This window comes from Siphateles boraxobius, unplaced genomic scaffold, assembly GCF_051911475.1.
Source record: "Siphateles boraxobius isolate OS27281-9 unplaced genomic scaffold, OSU_SipBor_1 26, whole genome shotgun sequence".
Classification (NCBI taxonomy): domain Eukaryota; kingdom Metazoa; phylum Chordata; class Actinopteri; order Cypriniformes; family Leuciscidae; genus Siphateles; species Siphateles boraxobius.
Window position 1 is genome coordinate 22,615,028 of NW_027508876.1, and position 13,721 is coordinate 22,628,748.

Consider the following 13,721-nt stretch of genomic DNA (forward strand, 5'->3'; position numbering starts at 1 on the left):
GGGCGCGCACCAAGGCCAAGGCCGATCGCCACCGGTCAAAGCCTCCCGTATACGTCGTTGGTCAAAAAGTGTGGCTTTCAACTAAGAACATTCCTCTTCGCACCGTTTCTAATAAACTTGCTCCCAAATTTATTGGCCCGTTTCCTGTCACCAAGATTATTAGTCCGGTGGCAGTCCGCCTCAAACTACCTCCTGCGTACAGGAGGGTTCATTCCGTGTTCCATGTATCTAAAATCAAGCCCGTTTTTCATTCTCACATTAATCCGCCTGTCCCGGTTCCTCCCCCACCGCGGCTCGTAGATGGGGAGACCACATATTCGGTCAACCGTATTCTGGACTCTAGGCGGAGGGGACGCGGATTTCAGTACTTGGTGGACTGGGAAGGTTACGGTCCGGAGGAGAGAAGTTGGGTTCCTGCTAGGGACATCCTGGATCACTCCCTTATCGATGATTACAATCGGCAGGTAAGGGAGTCTGAGAACGCCAGGAGGCGTTCTTAGGAGGAGGGGTACTGTCACGGTAGATGTATTCGCTGGTTCCTTCTAGTCTTGTGTTTATGTTATTGTATGAGTGCACGTGTGCAAGGGGCGTGTCTGTATGTCATTACCTGATCCACTCCAGCTGTTCATCATTACAATCACCAGCTGCAGTTCATCTCACCACGCTTCTTAAACTCACCGCTGTTCTCTCACCTTTGTCAGATCGTTGTTTGATGTTCCCCTGTCTTCTGGTTCGTGTTCCTGCCTGGTGTTTCCTGTTCGTCGTCTTCCGTGTGGATTTGGATCGTCTCACCGTTAGTCTGCACGTCACCGGTATTGACCATCGAAGTCCCTGCGTCACCTATCTCCACCTGGCTCACTGCACCCTGGACTTGTGTGTTTTGTGCTAAAATAAATATTGTATTATACTCGCGATTGCTTCCTGTGTTTCTGCCTAACATGACAGACTTTCCCTACATGCCAGTTCCTTCATTAACTAACCAGTACATGATAGTTGGCTTACAATCCCCACACACATCTCACACACCAACCTTTTCGTTTAGTTTTTTTTCCTCTTCCATCAAGTCTCTCACTTACAGTTCTACATGCTCATTCTTTCTTCATATTCAGTTCTACATGCTTATTCTTTCTGCTTTTGTCTTCGTTCCCTCCTATCTGCTTCCTCAAATCTGTCTGCTCACATTCTTTACACGTGACAAAAACAACCACGACATCTCTGTTGCTTTTCTTTAACTGACTTTTTCATTTGACCGAAAACTTGTGTTTAAAAATTAGCTAGCTTACCGTTAACGTTGACCCCATATTAGCTGGATCTCCTCTCTTGGATTTTTCCTTTTGACGCGCGTTTTACTAATCTGTCAAACGTCTTCGACAGATCCGACTTTTTCACCCAAAATCGTCCAGGTTTTAGCTCTGTAATTATGGTTTACTCAATTCAATTTAATTTAATTCAATCTATTTGCATAGTGCTTTTCACAATGCATATTGTTTCAAAGCAGCTCTACAGCAAATTGCATTTCAGAATCTTTCCGTGAGCGCTTTCCAGCGACAGATTGATTCTGGTTTACGTAATTAAATCAGGTACGTTTAGACTTTCTCAGGTTACAATTAAAGATTTTGAGTGCACCAATAATTCAGTGGTTCTTTCGTCCACTGCGACTCTTCCGTCCGCTTTACGAGCTAGTTTTCGGTACAAAATTGACTTGTAGGGTGCTTCTCAATAGCCCTCCTCGTTCCTCTGTCCTCCATCCTATGACCCGGAAACCGATCGAGCGCAGCCATCTTGAAGGACATCTCAATTCTCTAATTGCACCGCGAGGAGGCGAGGATCGAGGAGTGAGGAAGTTTCCAGAGGAGTCATGAGCGAGGATACACAGGTGTATCCTATGCGGAAGAGTTTTATCGACTAAACGTGACGCACGTGTCAATTCTCCTCCCCCTTCACATCGATCACAATCATTTTAATTTATTCTTTACCTTTGCAGTTTATATAAACTACATATCTCAAATATTTCAACATGGTATCTTGCTTTATTGTTATTTCTTATGAAATTCTTAAATAAACATACTTCAACAACATGAGGGCAGATCCTTTGAGCGCTGCTGATGACGCAGTGAAGTGAAGCTCGAGTGATCCAGTATTCCAATGTATAAAAAAGCTTTCCTTCGATTCCTCCGTCCTCCTTTTCTTTCCTCGCAGCCTTCCCTCGCATCCTACAGGGGGTGGAGCTGAGACGCAAGGAAAGGAAGCGAGGAAAGGAAACGAGGATGCACAAATAAGAAATGAGAAGCACCCGTAGTGACGGGTCGTTCGTGCTGGTTCACGTGTTACAATTACCGGATCTAAGAGCCGGCTCTTTTCAGTGAGCCGACTCAAACGACCCGGAATGCCCTCACTACCTCGATTTACCCCTCGAAAACCTTCTCTGCCCGTACCAAAGAGATAATTCCAGCCACTATGGTTCATTCACAGTTATATCAAATTACATTGCACAAAATAAAATAATTTTACTGTCTCTTACCATGCTTTTACTGCCACCGGATTCTTTCTGATTCCAGTGGGTTCCTTCTAGCCCTGATAGCAATTTTGGCTCTTCTCTCTCAATTTGGCGAGGTAAGATCAAAGCCTGTGCTTTGAGATGATCAATTCGTCAAATCCGCTGTCAGGACCAGAAGAAAACCTCAAGGAATCCGACTTCTGACACCAATTGTTGCGGCAAAAACAATAACTAACAAACAGCATCAAAGCATAAGAGACATCAGGATTCCAATTTAGTTTTAAGGCATTTATTCTTGCAAGAATAGTTCCCAGTTCAACCGCAGTCCAGCTGCAGGAGGAAATGAGACCCAGAACAGGGGGATGCTAGCAGTCTTATACTGTTCTATCTCTTGTTTAGACAAGATGAACAAAGGAACTTTATGACTACCCCAAAAGCAGGGGTTCTTCTCACCTCTGAAGTCAGAGGTCACTTGCCCAACTACCTGCTGAGTGTCTCAAACATACCTCCAGCTGTATAAACATAATAACAGAAGGGCCTTCTGTTCTCATATACAGAACACAGATAAGGAACTAAAATCAATGAGAATATAAAAATTTCTACAACAATGACCCCTTTAAAGAATCGACCTACTGTATGCATTTCATTTGACTAGAGATGAGATTTAGAGAAAGCATCCGTCATATGAATGGGAATGCTAACAAACCCGGTAGGCATTAGGCCTCTTTGATCAAAATCTTTTGATTAAGTTGGCAAACTTTATTAACAAGAATATTTAGCTACACATTATATACACAAATGAATAGCAAACCCAAAACTAAAATCAGAATCCAAGTCATAGTCAATAAGCGTTAAAATAAACTAATTATCACAGATCCAAAATCACACTCACAATCTCTCTTACGACAATCAAGATCAACCAAAGTGATGAATGATACGGAATACTGGCAGAACAACACACAGTAACACACGATGGGAGAACAATGGCAGAGGTTGAGTGTTTGGGGTGGTCTTTATATCTGGATCAGGTGTGGAGGAGAACCAATCACAGCCTCCAGTGAATTACCATACACAAGCACATACACTTACATAGAAACAATTTACACAGAAAGGTACAAATAAACAAATGAGTCAAGCTCATCATCGCTTTAAATATTTAAAAAATAAAACAGTGAAATCTCTTAAACTGTAAAAATAGTTTGTATTGTTAATTTGTATTTTGTTTTGTTTTTGTTGTGTTTTTGAAATGTAGTGACTGTTATACGCTGTGTGGTGGGACAGAAAAAAATGAATTTCTAATAACGTGTTCTCATTACGAGTTTACTTTTAGACATTATGATTCATGATCTGTCAGTTGATTGGGAATATCCTTCCTCAGAAGTGAGTTTACTAATAGATGATGCTGGTGGTGGAGTGGAAGTCAGGCTTTGTTTCTTTGAGCTCTCCTGTAAAAAAACAACAAATGTTACTACAAGAGTACTACTGTATACTAAATACGCAACACTTTATAAGATTATGTTGTTACAAATTCAGGTATGTTTCAACACACTTGTTGGGTTTAACTTACAGAAACTTAACTTCCTCCTGCACCCATTGTAGGCTCCCATTAAAGCAGAAATCTCCTCGTTCAGTGATAAAGCTGTCAAAGAGAATGAAAAAGTTAAAACAGAAATCTAGCATCAGATGCTGTTGATCTCTATCCTTGACATGTTTTCTTTAGAGAAAAACTGTGATTCTTACATGACGGCATTCATAAGTGGAAATTTTTGTTTTTGCAGCCTGAAACCGATGATAGTATCAGTAAACTGTGCTCGAGTTAGGTTGGAGACGGCAGTACAGCATGGTACCACCTCCTGAATAGCATTCGCTGAGACTGAAGAAAAAGGTAAAAAGTTAAACCTCAATATTATGCATCAGTTAGAATAATATACAAACAGATTTAAGCACTTTACCTGTTGTAGTGGGGTTACTAATAGATGATACTGGTGGTGGAGTGGAAATCAGGCCTTTGTTTCTTTGAGCTCTCCTGTAAAAAAACAAAAACATAAAAAACCAAACAATGTGAATACAAAAATACTATACTAAATATGCAACACTTTATAAGATTATGTTGTTACAAATTCAGGTACTTCAACACAATTGTTGTGTTTAACTTACAAACGCTTAACTTCCTCCTGCACCCATTGTAGTCTCCATTTAAAGCAGAAATCTCCTCGTTCAGTCTTCAAGCTGTCAAAGAGAATGAAAAAGTGAAACAGAAATCTAGCATCAGATGCTGTTGATCTCTAATCATGACATGTTTTCTTTAGAGAGGAACTGTGATTCTTACACGACGGCCTTCAGACATGGAAGACTTTGTTTTTGAAGCCTGAAACTGATGATAGGATCAGTAAACTGTGCTCGAGTTTGGCTGTTGTAAACAATACAGCATGTGATCTCCTTCTGTTGAGCATCTGCTGAGACAGAAGAACAAGGTAAACCTCAATATTCTGCACCGTTCCATCAGATAGAATAATATACAAACAATTTTAAGCACTTTACCTGCTATAGTCCAGATCACAGATGCAAAAACCACAACAGCCAAACTCCTCATGAGGATCCTTTGTGTCTCCATTGTCACAGTCGATCTTCAACTCTCACTGCTTGTGTCTGAGAGAATATATTCAAGACTTTTACTAGTTCACCTTAAATAGTCAATAAAGTGGAACTTAACTCTTGAGCTTTGTTGAGAACCCTGTAACACCTTTTGTGTTCTCGGTTAAAAATGCCCGGCCTTTTAAAAATTGCTTGCAAATCGTTTATGCTATATTATTATCAAATTTCGGATTCAATCTTTTTATCAACTTGTTGTCTGTTAATTGGCACAGGTTTTGTATTTCTTTTTGGAACTGATTGATCGTCGGCTTACTATACCTCATTGATCTGAGCTCATGTACCTCAGTTTGAGTAATAAAAGCCTGATTTGTGGATAAATTTGTCACTATTCAACAAAACATGGAGAATATCACACTAGTGTGCTTTAATATTAAACCAGGAAGTTTGTTTTGAAATTATTTTATTTTGTACAAAATGTAACAGTCACGTGTGGAGTTCCAGTAAAAATGACCGCCTTACAAAAAACATTTTCTTGTAAATTGTTTGTTATGCTATATCACCAATGTTATGATACATCACTATGTTATGTTTTGTTTCAATTAGGACAGGTTTCGTATTAGTTTTTGAAACTGATAGATTGTAGGCCTCATTGATCTGATGATAAAGATAAAGTGATCTGTGAGAAAGAAAGCCTGTAATATTCAAAATAGTTTGTGCACATGAATGTGTATGTGTGTGTTTGTTTCTGTGTGTTTGCGTGTGCACGGTAGTGTGAGTGTGCATGTATCCATGTATGCACAGGTCTGAGGCCTTTATCTTTGCAAGCACACAATGTAATTATGTGAACGTGAACATGATGCTCCTGAACACTAAATGTTTGTCTTATTTAAAACCATATATTGTCTGATCTATTTTCGATCTCCCCATTCATTTTCAATGGATAGTTATTTTTGAACAATATAAGCTCAGATCAATGAGGCCTACAATCAGTCAGTTTAAAAAAAATAAACACTTTTTAAAAACTAATTTAAAGAAAACAAGTTGACAAAAAGACTGAATCCAATTAATATTTGGTGATAATATAGCATAATGAGAGATTCAAAAGGTACTTTTAGTAAACTGCTTCAATATACGCTCTTATTTAACCCGACAGACTTCAATCCTTTTGACACAATGCTGACATTTACACTTTCTTTAAGAGAGAGAACATATGTAATCGATTAGTATTTTGTTAGTGGCTCAACACGAACCCGTCCTGTGTGCATTGAGTGTTGTGCTTGTCAAATAAAATCAGTCATAATAAATAATGTAATTTCTTGTTAAAAAAACAAAACAAAAAAAACATTTATTGATCTTATTAATTTCAAATACAGTTTCTGAATCTTATTTAATGCTAAATATAAACAATACCTTATTATAATCACGATTAAGTAGTATGGTATTTGAGGCAAATGTTGGAATGAAGGATTAACTGAAATTCACAGCATTCAAACAACTTCTGCTCACGTATTCGTTATGCATTAAAGAAATAGTTAACTTACAATTGAAAATTCTGTCATCAATTACTCACCCTCACGTTGTTTCAAACATGTATGAATTTCTTCAAAATATCTTCCTTTGTGTTCAGCAGAAGAAAGAAATTCATCCATGTTTGAAACAACTTGTGAGTAAATGATGACAGAATTTTCATTGTGAGAACTAACTTATTCCTTTGAAGGTAATAATTCTTCTTGGGACGTTTCATAAAGCTTAAGTATATCTATTACACCCTTCCTTTTCATAAAGATCTTTATTAAAGCGAATTAAATTGCTAGAAATAGTGTATAAAAACATCCCTCTTACTAAAAATAATAATAACAAAAATTTGTAAAATGTAATGTTTTACCCTGTACTATGTAAAAATCTGTTGCATGTAGGCTATCATGCCTCTAGTTTGGACTTTACGTTCCAATTGATGTAAGAATTGAGTGGCTGGTGGCAGAGGCGCCTCCAGAAATGTTTCATAGGGGTGGCCAGATGGGGCCACTTAAAATCTTGGGGTGGCACACCAAAACTATAAACCATAATTTCAGAATTTTATTCTACTGTTGTAGTAAACCGGCCTGTAGAAAACTATCAGAAAGACTTAAGGAAACTCCTCCTGATATACTTTGGTTTATTGTGTTATATTTAATGTTACTAATGATATCAGTAGGGCCCTACTAATATATATTATATTATATATAATGATATATATTATATAGATATGATATATATAAGGGCCCTCGCCCCATGGCAAATTTCCAGATACTTACATAATTGTGATGAATTTAATCCTTTTTAAGTTATTATTTTGCAGTGTAAGATTACAGTTAACACCTTTAAATATTACATAAATGTATTATGAATTTTTAATAAACTTAATGAGTGTATAAATTAGCATCAAAAAGTAATTCTTGAAAAAATCTGCACAGTGATTTTATAAAATCTAAATATGTTAATAAAAACAAATTACTATTAGTTATCTTATAAAATTCAATCAGGCAATCATACATTTCGCAATTTTATATTTATATTGGCTATTAATGTCAAGAATTCAGAATTGCATATATACCCTACATTACAAAGAAATAATATACAATTAAATTATTCTTATTTTAAATGTATTGAGCAGGCTAGCTATAACGAAATATATTGGCTTTTAATAATATTCCAGTGCGCAAACCCATGATAACATGAAAAAACAGAGCGCACACAGCGTGTATGCGCATCGCGGGATTCGCGGGGGCAGAAATGATGGGTAACACTTTATAATAATAGTAGGCTACATTACTTCAGCGCTGCGCTGCATAAGTGCGCATTTAAAAGTTCACGTCAGAAAGCGAAGAAATGTCGAGCGCACAAATCCTAGTGCGATTTGTTCCTTTGTTTCAAAGTTTTAAATTCCAGTTATTGTGCGTTTGATGCCAATTCATAGTCCAACAAGCACACGGTAGTGAGTCGTTTAAAAACAGCAGCAACAAACTCCACCAAAATAAAGTAATTTTATGCAAATCTACAGCCTTTTATCTACAGATCATGCATTATAATGTGAATATATCATATTGGAGAGAGTTTTACCGTGCATCCAAGAGGCGCGCGCGCTGTTTGAATATGAATGGAGAATGACTGACAGCCGCAGAGGAGGGAAAACGAGTTTCCGTATACTTTAATGATGTAAGTAGACTTCTGTCCCTCACATTAATCCGTGGAATGACTTCAGATGACTTTGTCACCCAAACTGACGTGAAAAAAGCGGGAGGCGCCGAAAAGCGCGCTGTTTGCATCCCTGCTTGTCAAAACGTGGCAAAGACACATCGAAAAGCTGCTGTAACAGTATACTGTAACCATTTGGCACTTAAAAAGCACGTAACGACACATAATTCCCCGTCTTCTTTTACTAAAGAATATTTTTGACTTATTTATGAAATGCATAACTGATGCTACTAAAATTTATACTGGTCATTGGGGTGGCCAGTGGGGTGGCCAGGAGTCGGCCAGGGGTGGCCACGGCCACCCCTGGCCACCCCCTGGTGGCGCCACTGGCTGTGGAACCCTGTTCGGGACCGTTAGACGCGTTTATATCAAGATACCTTCAAAAGAGCGAGCCAAGATGAGCATAACCGAGGTCTGAAAGTTTTTTACTTTTCTCCTTCGCCCTAACACACATCTAAATCAAATAAACCATCAACCATACAAAGAATTAGCTATGTTAGCTGATTACCTTAAAAGTCCATATAGCAATCAGTTCTGACTTTCTCAGACAAGCGGATGCAATGAGAAACTCGATCTTTTCCTGTTTGTTCATGTTCGGCATAACCTCGCAGTCGGTCAACCCAACCTAGTGCGCCATCTCCTGGGGGAGCGCCGTTTACACAACCGAAGTTTTTTTTTTTTTTAAATCAATACATAAGCATCATATTAATGACATCTTAACCCTTGTGCATCCTTATGGACATTGTCTTTTTCATTTTGTTTTTTCTAATCACTTTGCCCGTGTTAATGCTAACTGAATAACATTTGGCACAGGTGTGAATTTTTATTGGAACTTTACCATTTCACCGCCATTTCCCTTTAAAAAAAACTATTTTTCACAAGGTAAAAAACAAACAAAAAAACTTCCTCTCAGCACCTTTTGGACAAAAAGGTCCCCATTGAAACTGCAATTTTTAATCTCAATGCCATTTTACTATAAAATTATGCAACCTTTAAGCGGCTTGCATTCTGTTGGCAAGGCTTCAAAATTTAAATGACTATTTTTACCAGATGGTGCCAAGTAATAAGTTCGGCCTATATAGCAATAACTCGCTTTATTCCCGTTTTCTGCTACGGCATATTATAGAGCCTATCGGGTAAATTAAGCAACGATAATTGTGTGGGTGTGTTGGTATGCATGTCAGAGTGTGGTTGGTATGAGTGTTTAAATAAAAATAAATAAATAAATAAATAAATAAATAAAAATTCTCTCTCAATATTACAAACACAATTTTTTTTAAAGATTCATATTAAAAATATAACAAGGCACATTGCAATCATATTCAATCAATCTTACAAACATGAATTGAACATGGAGTACAACATTGTTTAATTTCCAAAAAAGAAAAACCAAAACCAAAAACAGGAAAATCTGTTACTGCGCCGAAACAAAATCTTAGTGAAAGCTCATTTGAGATATCAACCTCAAATTTGGAACAACTTATTTAGATTTATGGCTTTGATTTTCTAGCCGTTTTAGAGTTCACCTTGTTTCATAAAATATATATTTTATATAAAAATAATGTTCATAAACTTATTGAATTTTTTTTTTTTACATTTACACTTCAGCAATAATCTGCCATGGGTCTTCATTAAAATGAGACCAAACTTAAGTCTGTGCTCCCAAGCTTCATATTTTTTATGACATTTTTGTGCTCTATGGACGTGTAACTTTTTTTTAATTGATGCACAAGGGTTAATATGGCCGTACCTTTCAATCTGAATTGAATTGGATCACAGCAGTACTTATCCTTCTGTGTAGAATCTGCAGGATAGATATAAAGTACCACTGAAATGAACACAATATAAGGCATATAAAACTGTGAAATGTCACTGTGTAGGGAGAGCCTACACTATTTGATACCATAGACCACAACATTCTCTAAAACTTTTCAACTCAAATTATGTTGGCATTAGTGGAATTGCATTAGCATGGTTTAAATCATACTTATCAGTTTGTAGCAGTAAATGAAGAGATGTCGTAGCGATCAAAAGTTCAGTATGGCGTACCACAAGGCTCAGTACTAGGACAGTTGTGGTTCACTCTGTACATGCTACCCTTAGGAGATATCATTAGGAAGCATGGCATTAGTTTTCACTCTTATGCTGATGATACTCAGCTCTATTTCTTCACGCCCTGACGAAACTTACCAATTCACAAAATTAACGGAATGCATAGCCGATAAAAAACTGGATGACTAATTTCTTAATACCGTTTCTGAAAAAAAACAGATTCTAATTATTGGACAAAAAAAAAATTCCTCACGTAATAACCTAGAATACTTGATGGCTGCTAATTTCCAAGCCACTTAAGACCCAAGATTATAATGCAATTTTTTTAATTGATGAAGATCATGCAATCGTGACTGTAGCAGTCTCAAGGGTTCTGGGAAGGAAGAGGACAGGGTCGGCTTGCGGAGACTGTGGGACTTTATTGGAACAACGTAAAATAAACAAAACAAAAGTCGCGCACACAGCGCTGTATACTCAAAACTCAGTCCACTAGTGTTTGGCAATCACTCAATGTGTTCCCCGAGCTCTCCGCCGGTCTCTCTCCCACCGTCTGCAGCTTGTCACGCGACCACACACACAGATCTCCGCCGGTCTCTCTCCCACATACTATTTCCACTTGGCTTTTATTGTCTCTCCACACCAATCACTGAAACAAGACACAGGTGTACGTTATTTGCACTTGACCCACTTACGCCGCACCTGTCTCCCAATCCTCTCTCCTGTCGCAGGCCCCGCTAGACCACGCCCCCCTTGCCACATACCCCCACCGCCCGACTCAGGCCGGGGAGCCATCCGGCCTGCAGCCTCCCCCCCCCCTCCTCCTGGAGAGGAAGTCAGCCACAGCCACCTGTGCACCCGGCCTGTGGACCACCTGGAACTTAAAAGGCTGTAAGGCCAGATACCAGCGGGTGATCCACGCGTTGGTATCCTTCATGCGGTGGAGCCATTGGAGGGGCGCGTGGTCCGAACAGAGAGTGAATTCCCGCCCCAGGAGATAATAGCGGAGGGTGAGGACGGCCCATCTGATGGCAAGACATTCTTTCTCAATGGTGCTGTACTTAGTCTCTCTCTTTGAGAGCTTACGACTAATGTACAGCACCGGCCGCTCCTCACCCTCTATCTCCTGGGACAGGACTGCTCCCAGCCCCCTGTCCGACGCGTCTGTCTGCAACAAGAAAGGGAGAGAGAAATTGGGAGAATGTAATAGTGGGCCGCCACACAGAGCACCTTTTACCTCGGTGAAGGCCTGCTGACACTGCTCCGTCCACTGGACCGGGTCTGGTGCTTCCTTTTTAGTGAGATCAGTCAGCGGGCTGGCGAGGTCCGAATACTTAGGCACAAACCTTCTATAATATCCCACCAGCCCCAGGAACTGTCTCACCTCCTTTTTGGTCTTGGGCCTCGGGCAAGTTGCAACCGCTGCGGTCTTGTCAATTTGCGGCCGCACCTGCCCGTGACCCAAGTGGAAGCCCAGATACCTGACCTCTACTCGCCCAACTGCACATTTCTTCGGGTTGGCCGTGAGTCCAGCCAGTCTCAGCGCTCTCAGGACAGCTCGCACATGCTCCATATGCCGCTGCCAGTCATTACTGTATATGACGATGTCATCCAAGTAGGCAGCGGCATACGCAGCATGGGGCCGGAGAATTCGGTCCATGAGACGCTGAAACGTGGCTGGAGCCCCGAACAACCCGAACGGAAGTGTAACAAATTGGTGTAACCCGAACGGCGTGGTAAAGGCTGTTTTTTCTTTAGATAAAGGTGATAAGGGGATCTGCCAGTATCCTTTCGTTTAGTCCAGTGTCGAATAAAAGCGAGCAGTGCCCAGCCGATCAAGCAGTTCGTCAATCCGCGGCATTGGATAGGCGTCGAACTTCGACACAGCGTTAACCTTGCGGTAATCCACACAGAATCGAACAGAGCCGTCGGTTTTAGGCACTAAAACTATCGGGCTCGCCCAGTTACTGTGGGATTCTTCTATTACCCCCATTTCAAGCATCGCCTCTAATTCAGACTGAACCACTTTCTTTTTGTGTTCAGGTAACCTATACGGCCGGCTGCGAACGACCACGCCCGGCTCGGTCTCAACGTGGTGCTGAATAAGATTAGTTCGACCGGGTAGGGGCGAGAACACGTCGGCAAAGTCTGTCTGCTACCTAACTACGTCAGCAAGCTGGGACGGTGAAAGATGGTCTCCCCCCGGGGCCAGGGCGAGGGATTGCTGTTTAACATTCGCCTCTGGTCCGAGATCCTCTTCCGCACTAATCACCGTCGCAAGCATCACTGACTCCGCCTCATTCCATTTTTTAAGGAGGTTGAGGTGATAAATTTGACGTGCCCCGCACCTATCCGTTCGAAGTACCTCATAATTGAGATCGCCCACTCGCTGTGTGACCTCAAAGGGTCCTTGCCACTTTGCAAGTAATTTAGAACTTGACGTAGGAAGTAATACAAGGACTTTATCTCCCGGTGAAAATTCTCTAAGTCGGGTTCCCCTGTTGTACAACTGGGTCTGTCTGCCCTGAGCCTGTAACAAATTCTCCATTGAGAGCCGCCCCAAAGTGTGGAGTTTTGTTCTCAGGTCCAGGACATACTGGATTTCGTTACGACTCTCCGAATGTCCTTCCTCCCAAGTCTCCTTTAGGACGTCCAGCACCCCGCGGGGCTGTCGTCCGTAAAGGAGCTCGAAGGGGGAAAACCCTGTGGAGGCTTGCGGGACCTCGCGCACAGCAAACAACAGGGGTTCCAACCACCTATCCCAATTTTTGGCGTCTTCGTGAACGAATTTACGAATCATGGTCTTTAACGCGCGATTAAATCGTTCGACCAGTCCGTCTGTTTGTGGGTGATAGACGCTGGTACGAATCGACTTAACGCCCAACAACTCGTAAAGTTCGCGTAAAGTACGTGACATGAACGCCGTGCCCTGGTCAGTGAGGATCTCTTTCGGTATCCCCACTCGGGAGATTAAACGAAACAGTGCATCCGCAACACTCTTAGCTGAGATGGTGCGGAGAGCCACTGCTTCGGGATATCGGGTTGCATAGTCCACTATCACTAATGCAAACCGATGTCCTCGTGCGGAACGTTCTAATGGCCCGATGAGGTCCATCGCAATTCTTTCGAAGGGGACCTGCATTAAGGGAAGTGGGCGCAATGGCGCTTTTGGGGAGGCCGGCGGATTCACCAGCTGACATTCACGACAAGACGCGCACCCACCTGCATACGTTCTCGTGAATGCCCGGCCAAAAGAAACGGGCCATGAGACGATTCAGTGTCGATGTCTGTCCCAAATGTCCTGCCATGGGATTAGAATGAGCCGCCTGGAAAAGCATTTCCCGAC

The 13,721-nt window shown here is 41.0% G+C and overlaps 1 protein-coding gene across 1 annotated transcript; it reads right to left on the minus strand.

The window, feature by feature from the left end:
- Positions 1-3,486: 3,486 nt before the first annotated feature.
- LOC143752049 (uncharacterized) lies at positions 3,487-9,336 on the minus strand. Its single transcript, XM_077245021.1, has 8 exons — positions 8,835-9,336; positions 5,039-5,146; positions 4,827-4,950; positions 4,655-4,726; positions 4,450-4,523; positions 4,238-4,370; positions 4,065-4,136; positions 3,487-3,942 (listed from the first exon to the last, which is right to left on the minus strand). The coding sequence occupies exons 2-8, from the start codon at positions 5,109-5,111 to the stop codon at positions 3,918-3,920; spliced, it is 573 nt and encodes a 190-aa protein (XP_077101136.1). The 5' UTR covers positions 5,112-5,146; positions 8,835-9,336; the 3' UTR covers positions 3,487-3,917.
- Positions 9,337-13,721: the final 4,385 nt, after the last annotated feature.

Bases quoted from the DNA above. Each gene is read 5' to 3' on its own strand.
- LOC143752049 (XM_077245021.1), bottom strand. From the start codon at position 5,111: ATGGAGACACAAAGGATCCTCATGAGGAGTTTGGCTGTTGTGGTTTTT. The intron at 4,371-4,449 runs GTAAAGTGCTTA...CTTTTTCTTCAG, and splicing joins TAGTAACCCCACTACAACAG to TCTCAGCGAATGCTATTCAG. The intron at 4,137-4,237 runs GTAAGAATCACA...TCTCTTTGACAG, and splicing joins CCACTTATGAATGCCGTCAT to CTTTATCACTGAACGAGGAG.